The sequence below is a fragment of the Dama dama genome, chromosome 4, assembly GCF_033118175.1.
Source record: "Dama dama isolate Ldn47 chromosome 4, ASM3311817v1, whole genome shotgun sequence".
NCBI classification, from domain to species: Eukaryota; Metazoa; Chordata; class Mammalia; order Artiodactyla; family Cervidae; genus Dama; species Dama dama.
This window is the reverse complement of record NC_083684.1, coordinates 60,614,993-60,630,061: the sequence shown is the minus strand read 5'-3', so window position 1 is coordinate 60,630,061 and position 15,069 is coordinate 60,614,993. Positions and strand designations below refer to the sequence as shown.

The following is a 15,069-nucleotide window of genomic DNA, read 5'->3' as shown; positions in this document are numbered from 1 at the left end:
CACTGTTGCAGAAGATGGTTAAACATAGACTAGAAAGAAAACTCACCTTTAATAAAATGCCCAATTTCTTATGCATCTAATAACACGTTTCCAAATACATTAAAACAAGAATGGACAAAACTGCAAGACTTTGAGAATCTATGTTTAGAGTAGCATTATTTTAATTTTTGAAAATAATTTTTTTTTAATTTTTGGCTGTGCTGGGTCTTTGTTGCTGTGAGGGCTTTTCCCTACTTGCAGCACACGGGCTTCTCCTGTTGTGGAGCGTGGGCCTCAGGGCACTGGGGCTTCCGGAGTTGCAGCTCCTGGGCTCTAGAGCACAGGCTCAGTAGTTGGGGTGCACGGGCTCAGTCGTTCCATGGCATGTGGGATCCTCCAGGATAAGGGATCGAACCTACATCTCCTGCATTTGCAGGCCAATTCTTAACCACTGAACCACCAAGGAAGCCCCAGATATTTTATTATGAACTTGCTCAGTGAGTAAAAATGTCATTAGTAAGACAGTCTAAAACACTGTTAAGAAGCTTGACCATTCAAATACTGACGAGCCCACTCAATACCGAAGAAATGTACAGCATCTTGAATCACACGAGGAATTACAAAAAATTGGCCACATACTAACTTTATCATTCTAACTCTTGAGTTATAAAACCTCCCCCAGAATTGCCCAGCAGTCCAGTGGTTAAGACTCTGTGCTTCCACTGCAGGGGCCCTGGAGGGTTTTTTGGCTACAGCATGTGGGATCTGAGCTCCCCAGCCAGGCCAGGATGGAACCCATGCCCCCTGAATTCGAAGTGCAGAGTCTTCCAGCTACATCACCGGGGATGTTCCGGGCCAGGAGTTCAATCCCTGATTGGGGAACTAAGATCCTGCAACAGGTGTGGCAAGGCCAAAAACAAAATAAAAATAAATAATAGCTTCTACTTAAAAAAAACAAACAACAAAACTCCCCTGAAATGCTTCTTAACCAAATTAAGGCTTTGCTTTATGGAATAAATTTAGACATGCAATCTACTGCAGCCATGAAAATCCCCAAATATGCCATTCAAATACAAGAGTGAGAAATTGTATATTTATATTTGACGGTTTTTGTGTATTTATATTTGTGTTACTGGGACCATGACCTTCATTTCAATGATCCTCAAGTTGCATGAGCTAACTCAGGGAATATCATCCCATTTCCAGAGCGAAACAAAGGAAAGAATAGGGGACTTGGTTAAGAGAGAGTAAAGAACATTCTCTCCTTTCCAACAGCCCTCCAGGAATCCAAACCACCTCCCTCCTTACTGGCAATAAGCTCCATTCACCATCAGATATGAGAAAATCTGAGAAAGGCATTTCTTTCTTTTTTTTTTTTGCTGCATGGCATGTGTGATCTTAGTTCCCTGACTAGGAGCCTTGCAGCGGAAGCGTGGTCTTAACCACGGGACCACCAGGAAAGTCCTGAGAAATGCATTTAAAAACATTCCACAGGGACTTCCCTGGCGGTCCCATGGTTAAGACTCATGCCTCCACTGAAGGGGCCGTGGGTTCGACTCCTGGTCAGGGAACTATAACCTAACATGCCATGTGGCGCTCCCCTGCTCCCCCCACCAAAAAAAATCCAACTGTGCTAACTCTGGAAAAACAAATCTATGTCCCTTCAGTAAAGAAGATGAGAAGAATGCGGTCAGGCGATGACAGAACTGGTCCCATCACGAGACCAAAATGAAAGTCAAGACAAGTATCTCCTATCAGTACCACAAAGATCACATACTCTGACCATAATGCAGTCAAATCAATGGACAGAAATGGCATCACGGAGCACAGCAAACCTGAGTCTAAATTAAACGTAGCTCAAACCGTAATTCACACGGGTGCAGTGACGCATCAGTGAAATGTTATGAAGCTCCTACAGCTCAAAACTCACGTGGCAGAGCTGAAAGGATCCGCAGTGGGGTAATCAGCATTCTTGTGGGATTTTATCAGAAATGGTGGCAAATACAGAATTTTGGTTCCAATGGAAGGAAGAGACATGGATAATGCTAGTGATCAGAACATCTACCCTGTTTCTCTCCTACTATTAGGGGCTTCCCTGGTGGCTCACTGGTAAAGAATCTGCCTGCAACGCAGGAGATGCAGGTTTGATCCCTGGGTTGGGAAGATCCCCTTGAGAAGGAAATGACAACCTATTCCAGTACTCTTGCCTGGATGATTCCATGGACAGAGGAACCTGGAGGGCTACAGTCCATGGGGGTCGCAGAGTCAGACACGACTGAGCTTAAGACTCATTTGTGCCCTGCATGTGAAGAGAGGGAAATAAAGTCTTTCTCAAATCTATTACTGATGAGAGGTCTCTCTCCAGGGTTTGGTCTCATGTGTAAAGTGAGGGATGAGTATGTAAGGTGTACCCACATTCCTTAATCCCATATGATGCCTCGGCAGTGTGAGTTTTATTTTTTACTTTTTCGGCCCTGCTACATGGCATGTGGGATCTTAGCTGCCCCACCAGGGATCAAACCTCGGCAGTGGGAGGGTGGTGTCTTACCCACTGGACTGCCAGGGAAGTCCTGCAGTGTGTCTTTACAAGAACTGTACATTTGAGACACTGAGGGCTTCCCCATATTCCCCTTTAAAAAATAAAAGTGTGAAATCTTACATCTCTGTAAGATCTGAGAGTTCAGAGAAGACGTTTCCATCTTTGTTCATTCACTGAGCTCCCTTCCATCACGTCCTCCTTCTGCACTCAGTACTTTGAGAAAATGAATGAAGGCTTCTCCCCATTCCTTTCATCTGCAGACCCTCTTCAGGTGGGTTTTAAGACTTGAAGAATAAGTGTAGCTTTTCCCACATTCCTTACATTTATAGGGTTTCTCTCCAGTGTGAATCCTAGTATGTTTCTGAAGCTTTGTGGACTTATCGAAGGTTTTCCCACATTCCTGACATTTATAGGGTTTCTCTCCAGTGTGAATCCTAACATGTGCCTTAAGCTTTGAGGACTTGTTGAAGCTTTTCCCACATTCCGGACATTCAAAGGTCTTCAGGTTGTGATTTCTCATATGTTTATTAAGGTGTAAGATATATCTGAAGGTTTTCCCACAATTCTCACATGTGTAGGGCTTCTCTCCCGTGTGAATTTCCATGTGTCTCATAAGGAACGACTGATACACGAAGGCCTTCCTACAGTCCCTGCACTTATAGCTTTTCACTCCCATTGACGTTCTCCTGTGTGAATCGGAACTCTGAACAGGGACAAATGTCTTCCCACTTTGATTATTCTCATTATTTGTCTCTGCCTCGTAAGGTTGCGTCTGCCCGGCAGGGAGAGAGTTATTTAGGAAGGTGTTTTCACATTGATGAGAATGACGAGGTTTCTCTTTCAGGGGCATCCCTCGTGTCCTAAGGGAGATGTCTCCCCCTAAGGCTTTCCCACGTGGACAGTATTTGTGGATGCTCACGCCCATGTACATTTCAGCCTGCAAATGAAGCAGGTCATTCTGATGATCCATCCACGCCTTTGATTTCAGCTCTGTTTGAGTTCTTGCATGTGGAATACATGGCATTTCCTGCCACTTGACTTGGTCATCTTCATTGTTTGTAAAGATTTTTTGATTCCTGTGTAAGAGGAGAATTTGTTTCAAGATGTCTGAGTTACGTCTTGGGTTATGTTTTCTTGTGGAATCTCCCTGTGATGGCACAATCTTCTGGCCAGGGTTAGAGATGTCCCTCATTTTGGGATATTCCCAGAATCCAATGGGAGAGGCATCTTTCTCGTGGGCTGCTGCAACTTGTTTCAATGTTCGCCCTCTCTGCTTGCCCGGCACCTCTTTTCTATGGGCCATCCAGTCTTCTCTGAGATCGGAGAGTCGGGAACCGCTGCTCACCAGATGTGCTCTGTTCACTTCCTGAAATGTCCTTTTAGCAAGGTTGTTCTGCTGAGGGGTCGAGTCTTTGGTTTGATGTCGAGTTGCCCAATCTGAAATGAAGCAGTGCAAAATCAGGTCTTTGTGGAAAGGAAAAGTGGAGGAGAAAGCAGGCAAATGCCCGTGGATCTCTTTTCAAATGTTCCCTCTGTAAGGAAAATGGGAGAAGGGAGAGAGCAAGAGGAGGCAGGCAGAGAGGCAGAGAGAGATATTGGAATTTGGGATGTATGAGGAGTTTGACTATGGTTAAGATCAGAGGTTCAATACACACAGCAAGATGCTAAGAAATGGTTCTGGGAACTTCCCTGGTGGTCCAGTGGCCAAGACTCAGTGCTCCCAGTGCAGGGGGCCCGGATTCGATCCCTGGTGAGGGAACTAGATCCCATGTGCGGCAGCCAAAGATCTTGCCTGCTGCAACTAAGACCCTGTGCAGCCAGATATGTAAATATGATCCTGTGAGACTGAAGGTACAATCATGAATGCCAAGTGTGAGAGAATTATGCGAACCTATACCAAGATCACAGGTGTGAGGCTCTGTACCAAGGCCACAGATGCGGAGCCCAGCACCAAGGTCACCTCCGGAACTGACTGAGCCCCATAGCAACCGTTGTCATGAGCCCCACTCCCATCCTCACTGGCAAGCTCCCTGACCCCATATTAGGTAAAAATGCCTACCCGGGTACTCACTCTATAGTACCCTAACCAATCACCTAATGCCACCCTTCCAGCAGGAATTTTCTTTGTCTCGAGGCTATAAAAATTGGCTACTAACTCACGAAAAGCATCAACACTCTCTGGTCTGCCAGGAGGTCACCGGTTGTGCTCGCAGCGCCCTCATTATCTCTGTTCTTATAAACTCACTCCTTTCTGAAATACTCCGTGTCTGGAAATTCTTTTCCAATCCGAGCTCCAACTGTCAGGACAAACTAGGCAAAGAATCTGTTACGGGTTGAATTTGTGATGCCCCCTGCTGCAATGGTGGCGCTAGTGGTAAAGAATCCCTTTGCCAATTTGGGAGACTTAAGAGACGAGGGTTCCATCCCTGGGTTGTGGAAGATGCCCCGAAAAAGGAAATGGCAATCCACTCCCATACTCTTGCCAGGGAAATCCCATGGACAGAGGAGTCTGGCGGGCTACCGTCCACGGGGTCGTAATAACTTGGACACGACTTAGGGACTAAACAATAACCACCACAAATCCATGTTGAAACCCCAACCCCACAACAGGATGCTATTTGCAGGTGGGAACCTCATGAGGTAGTTAGGTTCAGATGAGCTCATGAGGGTGGGATGGGACCCAAAGATGGGGTTACTGTTCTCAAAAGAAGAGGAGGAGATACCAGGGTTCTCTCCCTCTTTGCCATGTGAGAAGGCGGCCGTCGGCAAGCCAGGAAGAGGGCCCTCCCAGGAACTGAATCTGCCGGCATCTTGATCTTGGACTTCTCAGCCTCCAGAATATGAGAAATAAACAGCTGTTGTCTAGGCTACCCGGTGTATGGTATTTCAGCATATCAGCCTGGACTAAGGCAGAGGGGACAGGTCTTCCTCTAGGGGGATAGAAAGGAACATCTGAGAAGATGGGTGAAACCCACGACACACTCTATATACCCGAAGTAGCTCATACATTCATGAGCCTCAGCTTTCCTCTTAGATGAAATGAATTAAAAATAACGACAACAAAAAACGGAGATGAAATTTACACAGCATAAAATTAACCAAAGTGTACCGCTCTGGCATTTGGTACCATATTCACAACCATCACCTCCATCTAGTTTCAGGACATTCCCTCTGCCCACCCCCCTGCCCAGGGAAACCTCATACTTATGAAGAAACCACCTGGGACTGCCTTGGTGGTCCAGTGGTTAAGAATCCGCCTTGCAGTGCAGGAGACACAAGTTCGATCCCTGGTTGGGGAACTAAGATCCTATGTGCTGGGGAGAAACGAAGGCCAGGCACCACAACTACCGAAGCCCAAATGACAAACAGAGAGTCCGTGCTCTGCAACCAAAGAATGAAAGATCTGGCATGATGCAATGAAGTTCTTGTACGCCACAACTAAGACCTCTCACAGCCAAATAAATAAATATTTTTTTAAAAAAAGGAAAGCAAAGGATAGACTCCCAATGTCACGGGGGAAACTATGTCTGCCGCCTGGGGGCAGTGGTTGAGTCTCTGGAACACAGGAGGGGCCTGATGCATGTGGGCCCCTTCTGTCACCAAGTGCAGGAAGAAGGGGCCTCCTTACCCACACAGGCCAGGTGACCACAGGTCTCCAGGATCACATCTCTGTAGAGCTGCCTCTGTGTGGCGTCCAGCAGGGCCCACTCCTCCCGGGTGAAGTTCACAGCCACATCTTCGAAGGTCATCGAGTCCTGAAGAGCACACCCATTTTGGCTCAGTGGGGTATGGACTGTCATCGAGTTGAATCCTGTTCCCTCCCCGATGTTGTTATTCAGCCACCCAGGCGAGTCTGACCCTTGGCTACCCCATGGACTGCAGCATGCCAGGCTCCCCTGTCCTTCACCATCTCCTGGAGTTTGCCCAGGTCCATGTCCATTTGCACTGGTGACGCCATCCGGCCATCTCATCCTTTGACCCCCCCCCTTCTCCTCCTGCCCTCAATCTTTCCCAGCATCAGGGACTTTTCCAATGAGTTGGTTATTCACATCAGGACTCCTTAGGGAGTACCCACCTTCAGTTCAGTTCAGTTCAGTTGCTCAGTAGTGTCTGACTCTTTGTGACCCCATGAACCACAGCATGCCAGGCCTCCCTGTCCATCACCAATTCCCAGAGTTTACTCAAACTCATGTCCATTGAGTGGGTGATGCGATCCAACCATCTCATCCTCTGTCATCCCCTTCTCCTCCTGCCTTCAATCTTTCCCAGAATCAGGGTCTTTTCAAATGAGTCAGCTCTTCACATCAGGTGGCCAAAGTATTGGAGTTTCAGCTTCAGCATCAGTCCCTGCCCTAAGGTATATTAAAATCCACCCCCACCCCACCCCACCCCACCCCACCCCCAGACTTGTGAAACTGATTAGATTTGGAAAGAGGACCTTTGAAGGTGGAAACGAGTTAAGGTGAGGTCACACAAGAGTAGGATGAGTGCCAATCCACTGACTGGTTGTCTTCACAAGAAGCAGAAGTCTGAACACAGATGCACAAGGGGAAGATACACGTCATCTGACCACGGGGGATGTACAGACTGGAGTGATGTGTCTATAGGCCAAGGAGAGGCCATCGCAAGCTGTCTCTAGATTTGGGTGGTGGAGGTGGTTTAGTCCCTCAGTCGTGTCTGACTCTTTTGTGACCCCACTGTAGCCCACCAGGCTCCTCTGTCCATGGGATTTCCCAGGCAAGAATACTGGAGTGGGTTGCCATTTCCTCCTCCAGGGGATCTTCTTGACACAGGGATCGAACCCATGTCTCCTGGATTGGCAGGTGGGTTCTTTACCACTGAGCCACCTGGGAAGCCCATCTATAAATTTGCCCCCCTCTAAAATGAAGGCACATTAGGCCCAATTTACCAAAATTTTATATGCAGACATCCTGTGATCTGGCATTTGCATTCATGAGATTATACTCCAAAAATACCCTGGCCAAAACCCCAAATGACATATGCACATAATTATTTAAATAGAAGGTTATTTATAACAGCAAAAGAATGGACTATTACGTAGCCATAAAAAGAAAGAAAAGTTGCGATTTGCAACAACATGGATGGACTTGGAGGGTATTATGCTAAGTGAAATTAGTCAGTCACAGAAAAACATACACCATTTATCACTTATATGTGAAATCTAAAAAAAGAAAATCAGGGCTTCCCTGGTAGCTGAACTATGGATGAAGGTTTGTAACACTGTATAGAAGGCTATGATCAAAAGCATTCCCAAGAAAAAGAAATGCAAAAAGGCAAAATGGTTGTCCGAGGAGGGCTTACAAACAGTTGAGCAAAGAGAAGCAAAAGGCAAAGGAGAAAAGGAAAGATATATCAATCTGAATGCAGAGTTCCAGAGAAGAGCAAGGAGAGATAAAAAAGTCTTCCTCAGTGATCAATGCAAAGAAATAGAAGAAAACAATAGAATGGGAAAGACTAGAGATCTCTTCAAGAAAATAAGATACCAAAGGAACATTTCATGCAAAGATGGGCACAATAAAAGACAGAAATGGTACGGACCTAACAGAAGCAGAAGATATTAAGAAGAGGTGTCAAGAATACACAGAAGATCTATACAAAAAAGATCTTACATACAAAAGATCTTACTATACAAAAATGACCCAGATAATCACAATGGTGTGATCACTCAGAGCCAGACATCCTGGAATGTGAAGTCAAGTGGGCCTTAGGAAGCATCACTATAAACAAAGCTAGTGGAGGTGATGGAATTCCAGTTGAGCTATTTCAAATCCTAAAAGACGATACTGTGAAAGTGCTGCACTCAATATGTCAGCAAATTTGGAAAACTCAACAGTGGCCAAACGACTGGAAAAGGTCAGTTTTCATTCCAATCCCAAAGAAAGGCAATGCCAAAGAATGCTCAAACTACCACACAATTGCACTCATCTCACACGCTAGTAAAGTAATGCTCAAAATTCTCCAAGCAAGGCTTCAACAATACAGTGAACCGAGAACTTCCAGATGTTCAAGCTGGATTTAGAAAAGGCAGAGATACCAGAGATCAAATTTCCAACATCCATTGGATCATCAAAAAGCAAGAGAATTCGAGAAAAACATCTACTTCTGAATCATTGACTACATCAAAGCCTCTGGCTGTGTGGATCACAACAAATTGTGGAAAATTCTTCAAGAGATGGGACTACAGACCACCTGACCTGCCTCCTGAGAAATCTGTATGCAGGTCAGGAAGCAACAGTTAGAACCGGAGATGGAACAAGAACAAGGGACTGGTTCTAAATGAGGAAAGGAGTATGACATGGCTGTATATTGTCACTCTGCTTATTTAACTTATATGCAGAGTACATCATGAGAAATGCCGGGCTGGATTGAAGCACACGCTGGAATCAAGATTGCTGGGTGAAATATCAATAATCTCAGATATGCAGATGACACCACCTTTATGGCAGAAAGCGAAGAGGAACTAAAAAGCCTCTCGATGAAGGTGAAAAAGGAGAGTGAAAAAGTTGGCTTAAAACTCAACATTCAAAAAACTAAGATCATGGCATCTGGTCCCATCACTTCATGGAGAATAGATGGGGAAACAATGGAAACAGTGACAGATGCACATTGAAAAGCAGAGACATTATTTTGCCAACAAAGGTCCATCTAGCCAAAGCTATGGTTTTTCCAGTAGTCGTGTATGGATGTGAGAGTTGGACTATAAAGAAAGCTGAATGCCAAAGAACTGACACCTTTGAGCTGTGGTGTTGGAGAAGACTCTTGAGAGTCCCTTGGACTGCAAGGAGATCCAACCAGTCCATCCTAAAGGAAATCAGTCCTGAATATTCATTGGAAGGACTGATGCTAAAGCTGAAGCTCCAATACTTTGGCCACCTGATGGGAAGAGCTGACTCATTGGAAAAGACCCTGATGCTGGGAAAGATTGAAGGCAGGAGAAGGGGATGACAGAGGATGAGATGGTTGGATGGCATCACCGACTCAATGGACGTGAGTTTGAGTAAACTCCGGGAGTTGGTGATGGACAGGGAGGCCTGGCGTGCTGCAGTCCATGGGGTTGCAAAGAGTCGGATACGACTGAGCGACTGAACTGAACTGGTGGGTCGGCAGTAAATGATCCGCCTGCCAATGCAGGAGATACGGGTTCAATCTCTGGGATGGGAAGATCCCACATGCCCACGGAACAATAGCCACAACAACTATTAAGCCTGTGCTCTAGAGCCAGGAACGCGCAACTACTGAAGCCCGTGTGCCCTAGATCCCGTGCTCTGCAAGGAGAAGCCACCACAATGAGCAGCCTGCTCCCTGCAACTAGAGAGAAGCCCGCATAGCAACGAAGACCCAGCACAGCCAATAATAATAATAATAAAACAAACCAATGAATGTAAGAAGAAAGAAACAGACTCACAGATACAGACCAAACTAGTGGTTACCACTGTGGAAAGGGAATGGGGAGGAACAAGATAAGGGTAGAGGATTAAGAGATACCAGCTACTATGCATAAAATGAGCTTCCCTGGTGGCTCAGAGGTTAAAGTGTCTGCCTGCAATGCAGGAGACCAGGGTTCGATTCCTGGGTTGGGAAGATCCCCTGGAGAAGGAAATGGTAACCCACTCCAGTATTCTTGCCTGGAGAATCCCATGGACAGAGAAGCCTGGTGGGCTACACTCCATGGGGTTGCAGAGAGTCGGACACGACTGAGCGACTTCACTTACTTACTTACACATAAAATAAAGAAGCTACAAGAATATTATTGTATAGCACAAGGAACACTGTGAATATTTTATAACTATAAATGGAGTATGATTTATACAGTTTTGAAAAGGCATATTGTACATCAGAAGCTAACATTGTAAACCAACTATATCTCAATAGGGAAAAGAAAATTAAAAAAAAAAAACGGTTGCAATTTGATATCTGACATCATATCAATAAGAAAGGAACTTCCATTCTTGCCTGGGGGAATCTAAGTCACGCGGAGATAGAAGCAGGGTCAATTTGCAACTCAAGAGATTTGGGACAGAACATTCCACATCTGTATCTTGACCTTTTTGTTTCTAAGGAAACAGTCAAACCTGACAATAATAGCCTCTTTGCACACTTCCCAGCCTGAGCTTTTCTAAGCAGGACTTCACTTACATTATCTTGAACCCCACTCTTTCCTCAAGCCTATCACTGACCACCTCTCTTCCTTTACTTGGCAGGTTCCTCCATCTCCCTCCTAAACAGATACAAACAGATACAGAAATAAACAGATACAAACGGCTCTAGCTTTCTCCCTGGTGACCTCAGCCTTGTTAGTTTGGGAAAATGGCAGGGGGGTGGGGTGGGTGTGGGTGTGGGAGGAACAAAAAAGAATGCATAATTCTGGGTCCACTCAGGTAAACAGGTAGAAGAACATCCACGTGGGACTTCCCTGGTGGTCTAGTGGCTAAGACTCCAGACTCCCAATGCAGGTGCCCGAGTTCCATCCCTGGTCAGGGAACTAGATCCCACATGCTGCAACTAACGATCCCAGGGGTGGCAACTAACGCCTGACACAGCCAAATCAATAAACATAAAAAAAGAAAAACATCGACAAGAGGCAGATGAAACACAGCCCTACCGGTGTCCGGAGCTTCCGGGAACCCAAAGACACTGGAAAACATCAATGACAAACATGCAACTTGTTCGGACCCCTGGGTTTGATCCTGACACCTCCCTGTCACTTTCCCTTCAACTTGGCCTTTTATAACCACCCTTTAGGATGGCGTACCAGACCACCTGACCTGCTTCCTGAGAAATCTGTATGCAGGGCAAGAAGCAACACTTAGAACTGGACATGGAACAATAGCTGATTCCAAATAGGAAAAGGAGTACGTCAAGGCTGTATATTGTCACCCTGCTTATTTAACTTATATGCAGAGTACATCATGAGAAATGCCAGGTTGGGTGAAGCACAAGCTGGAATCAAGAATGCCGGGAGAAATATCAAAGACCTTAGATATGCAGATGACACCACACTTATGGCAGAACGTGAAGAACTAAAGAGCCTCTTGATGAAAGTGAAAGAGGAGAGTGAAAAAGTTGGCTTAAAGCTCAACATTCAGATAACTAAGATCATGGCATCTGGTCCCATCACTTCATGCCAAATAGATGGGGAAACAGTGGAAACAGTGAGACTTCTAGTTTTTGGGCTCCCGAATCACTGCAGATGGTGACTGCAGCCATGAAATTAAAACACGCTTGCTCCTTGGAAGAAAAGTTATGACCAACCTAGACAGCATATTAAAAAGCAGAGACGTTACTTTGCCAACAAAGTTCCGTCTAGTTGTTAGGTAGTTAGAGTAGGGAAAAAGAGTCCAAAATGGCGGTGGCTAAAAGACCTGGAAGGGAAAGCCCGCGAAAATAGAACAAAGGAAGGTCCGAGGACCGGAGTGAGAACCTCAGGTAAAACAGACAAAACGCCTGCCTAAGCCCAATTTACATAAGGCAGGCCCAGCGACAGAGAAACATAAAAAGAGGAGCCAAAGCCCTCTTCTCTCCCTTTTGCTCCCTCTCTCTCCCGCACGATGGGGGCGATCTCTTCGCGTCTTTGGATCAACGTGCCCTCATACTTCGAAGATGGATTTTCCTGCAATTATCTAAATAAATAGAGCTGTAACACCGAGCTGTAACACTGATTTATTTAAGAGCTATAACACGGTCTGTCCTCCGACAGCTGTGACCCGCCAGGGGGCTTTAATGTCTGTCACTCCAAATTTCTGTTGTGACGAGACAAAGAACCGAGGAGCATACACTGGCGTGACATAGTCAAGACTATGGTTTTTCTCGTAGTCATGTATGGATGTGAGAGTTGGACCATAAAGAAAGCTGAGCACTGAAGAATTGATGCTTTTGAACTGTGGTGTTGGAGAAGACTCTTGAGAGTCCCTTGGACTGCAAGGAGATCCAACCAGCCCATCCTAAAGGAGATCAGTCCTGAATATTCAGTGGAAGAACTGATGCTGAAGCTGAAACTCCAAAACTTTGGCCACTTGATGGGAAGAAATGACTCATCTGAAAAGACCTTGATGCAGGGAAAGATTGAAGGAAGGAGGAGAAGGGGAAGGATGAGATGGTTGGATGGCGTCACTGACTCAATGGACATGAGTTTGAGTACACTGCGGGAGTTGGTGATGGACAGGGAGGCCTGGTGTGCTGCAGCCCATGGTGTCGCACAGAGTCGGACAGGACTGAGGGACTGAACTGAACTGAAAGATGGTCACAGCACCCAGGCAAAAAAGAATGTGCCAATCTGACCCAGCTCAAACCCAAAAGCGCTGTCTCCAGGAGCAGTGAACCCAGTGGGCATCTTCTCAGTCTGACTGTCCCTAGAATTTTGAGGCTCACCCTCAGCACAACAGACACCGCCCCCCCCCCCCCGCCCCGCCCCCGACACATTTGTGGATTCAAATAACACAGAGCGGGCAAACGCAGTGGGCACCGGGGGACCGACAGAGGCGTCCTGCAAGGTTGCAGCCCAGGGATGGGAGACCCCTTCTCTCTGGGGCAATGTGAAGGGCGCACTTAGGGGCTTCCCCTTTCCTCCCGAGCCGGAAAGAGTCCGGCTTTTTGCAGGCAGCTGCTCCCAACTCCTCGGAAGGCGACCCGGCCCCGCCCTGAGCATGGATCCTTGTCCCAACCCGGGAAAATTACCATTTCCCCCGACAACCGGCTCCTAGACGGGTCTAGACTGCTGGTGGCAAGCGCTCATTCCAGTCCCAGAGGTTTGCAGGGTGGTAGGCGGAAGGAATGGAACTGTAAAAAAAAAAAAAAGAATACTGACATTAATAAATAAATAAAAATAACGAGCCCCTCCTCTCCCCCCGCAGGAAGGATCAAGACCAAGTTCTTATCCTGCCCGGGCATTTCGTACCTGCTTCCTGATCCGCACGCCTCACCGTGGACGGTGGCGGGGGAAGGAGGTAGAGGCAAGCCGGAAGGGAATCCCCAGACCTGCACCCGTGCCTGCTCCCTCCCAGGAACTGACCCCACCCTCAGCAGATTTGCATTTCCGGCCGAACCTTCCCGCCAGACCCTGGAGGCAGCCGGAGCGGCTGCGGTCCATCCGGTCTCCCAGCCTCTGGCTCTGCCTGTCCCCGCCCCCTCCCCACCTACCCCGTCCCCCGGCCCGCTAGGAAGTTCCCGGGCTTGGAAGCCAGTGGCGCCGCTCTGTGCCCCCCGGAGAGGACAAACACTTCCCTAGGAAAGGGAGAGTTTTAAAGTCTGTGCTTGATGGAGGGACTTCCCTGGCAATCCAGTGGCTAATGTTATGCCCGATGTCCGAATCTCCTAACCGGCAGATAGAAAACCTCCGAGACAATGCAACTCGCAGAAGGAGAATTTATTGCTGACTCAAGCCAGGGCCCCTGCTGCAACCAACGCAGGGGTGCAAAGCCAGAGAGCCCCGAGCCCCAGTTTCCACGCACATTTATAGGGTGCTCGACTTCAAACATAAGCAGTGGGTAGTGGGCGCAAGCGGATTGGTTACATGTTTGCAAAGCAATTTTATTGGTACAAACTTTCGCGCACGCGGGACTTTCCAGGGGACCTTCCCGGAGGTTTACTGGGCACGTACTGATTAGCTGGTCTCTGGTGGCCTGTTGAGGGCAGATAATTACCCTACCCTCGGGAGAAACTGAAACAGGCCTACTCTTAGTTCAGGGTGCCTGTCATGGTGCTAGTCTTGACAGTCTCACACTAAGACTCCCCGATTCCGCTGCAGGCATCGTGAGTTCGATCCCTGGTCGGGGAGCTGAGATATCACACCACTAAGTGGCCAAAATAAATACAAATTTTAAAAAGGATCAAACAAATCTGTGCTGTAAAAGGGCCAAACCAAACGGAGGGCCCTCAGTCTCCCTCTTGAGCCCCGTTTCCTCCCCCTCTCCATCTTTTTAGGACCTACTTCCCTGTTGGCTGATGGTTATCTATAACAGGAAATCCACTTGCTTATGACAAAGGCGAATTTTCTTTCTTTCTTTCTTTCTTTTTTTTTGGTTTTGTTTTGGCCACACCTCAAGGCTTGCAGGATCTTAGTTCCCTGACCAGGACTGAATCCATGTCCCCTACATTGGAAGCTTGAAGTCCTAACTACTAAACCACCAGGGAAACCCCAAGATGAAGTTGTCTTTACAAGTGATGGAAGAAATGTTGACATCATGAGGTATTGTTATAGCCAAGCGCCCTGGGAAGCAAAACTCACTCAGAAGGGCAGTGTGGATAGTGGAGTGCAGTTTATTACACCGGCAAGTCCCAGGCAGAGTTTCCTCCTTAGCCAGGGACCCCGACCAATCTTTGTGACAACCTTTTATACCCGAAGTGTACATGCCCAAGCCCACATACCCAAATTTCCTGAGTCTGCTCTGGAAAATGTTAGGAAAAGATACAAACAGGTTACAGTCATGATTCATATTCTAAAGGTCATCTAATCATGCAGTGTAGTCCACATCAGTGGGCATTATTAGAACTACAGAAAATGATTGATTACATAGAAGATTATTGCATTCCTT

At 46.9% G+C, this 15,069-nt stretch overlaps 1 protein-coding gene across 1 annotated transcript; it reads right to left on the bottom strand.

Moving 5' to 3' along the window:
- Positions 1-443: 443 nt before the first annotated feature.
- On the bottom strand, positions 444-13,543 carry ZNF114 (zinc finger protein 114). Its single transcript, XM_061139733.1, has 4 exons — positions 13,434-13,543; positions 13,214-13,315; positions 6,147-6,273; positions 444-3,955 (listed from the first exon to the last, which is right to left on the bottom strand). The coding sequence occupies exons 2-4, from the start codon at positions 13,214-13,216 to the stop codon at positions 2,769-2,771; spliced, it is 1,317 nt and encodes a 438-aa protein (XP_060995716.1). The 5' UTR covers positions 13,217-13,315; positions 13,434-13,543; the 3' UTR covers positions 444-2,768.
- Positions 13,544-15,069: the final 1,526 nt, after the last annotated feature.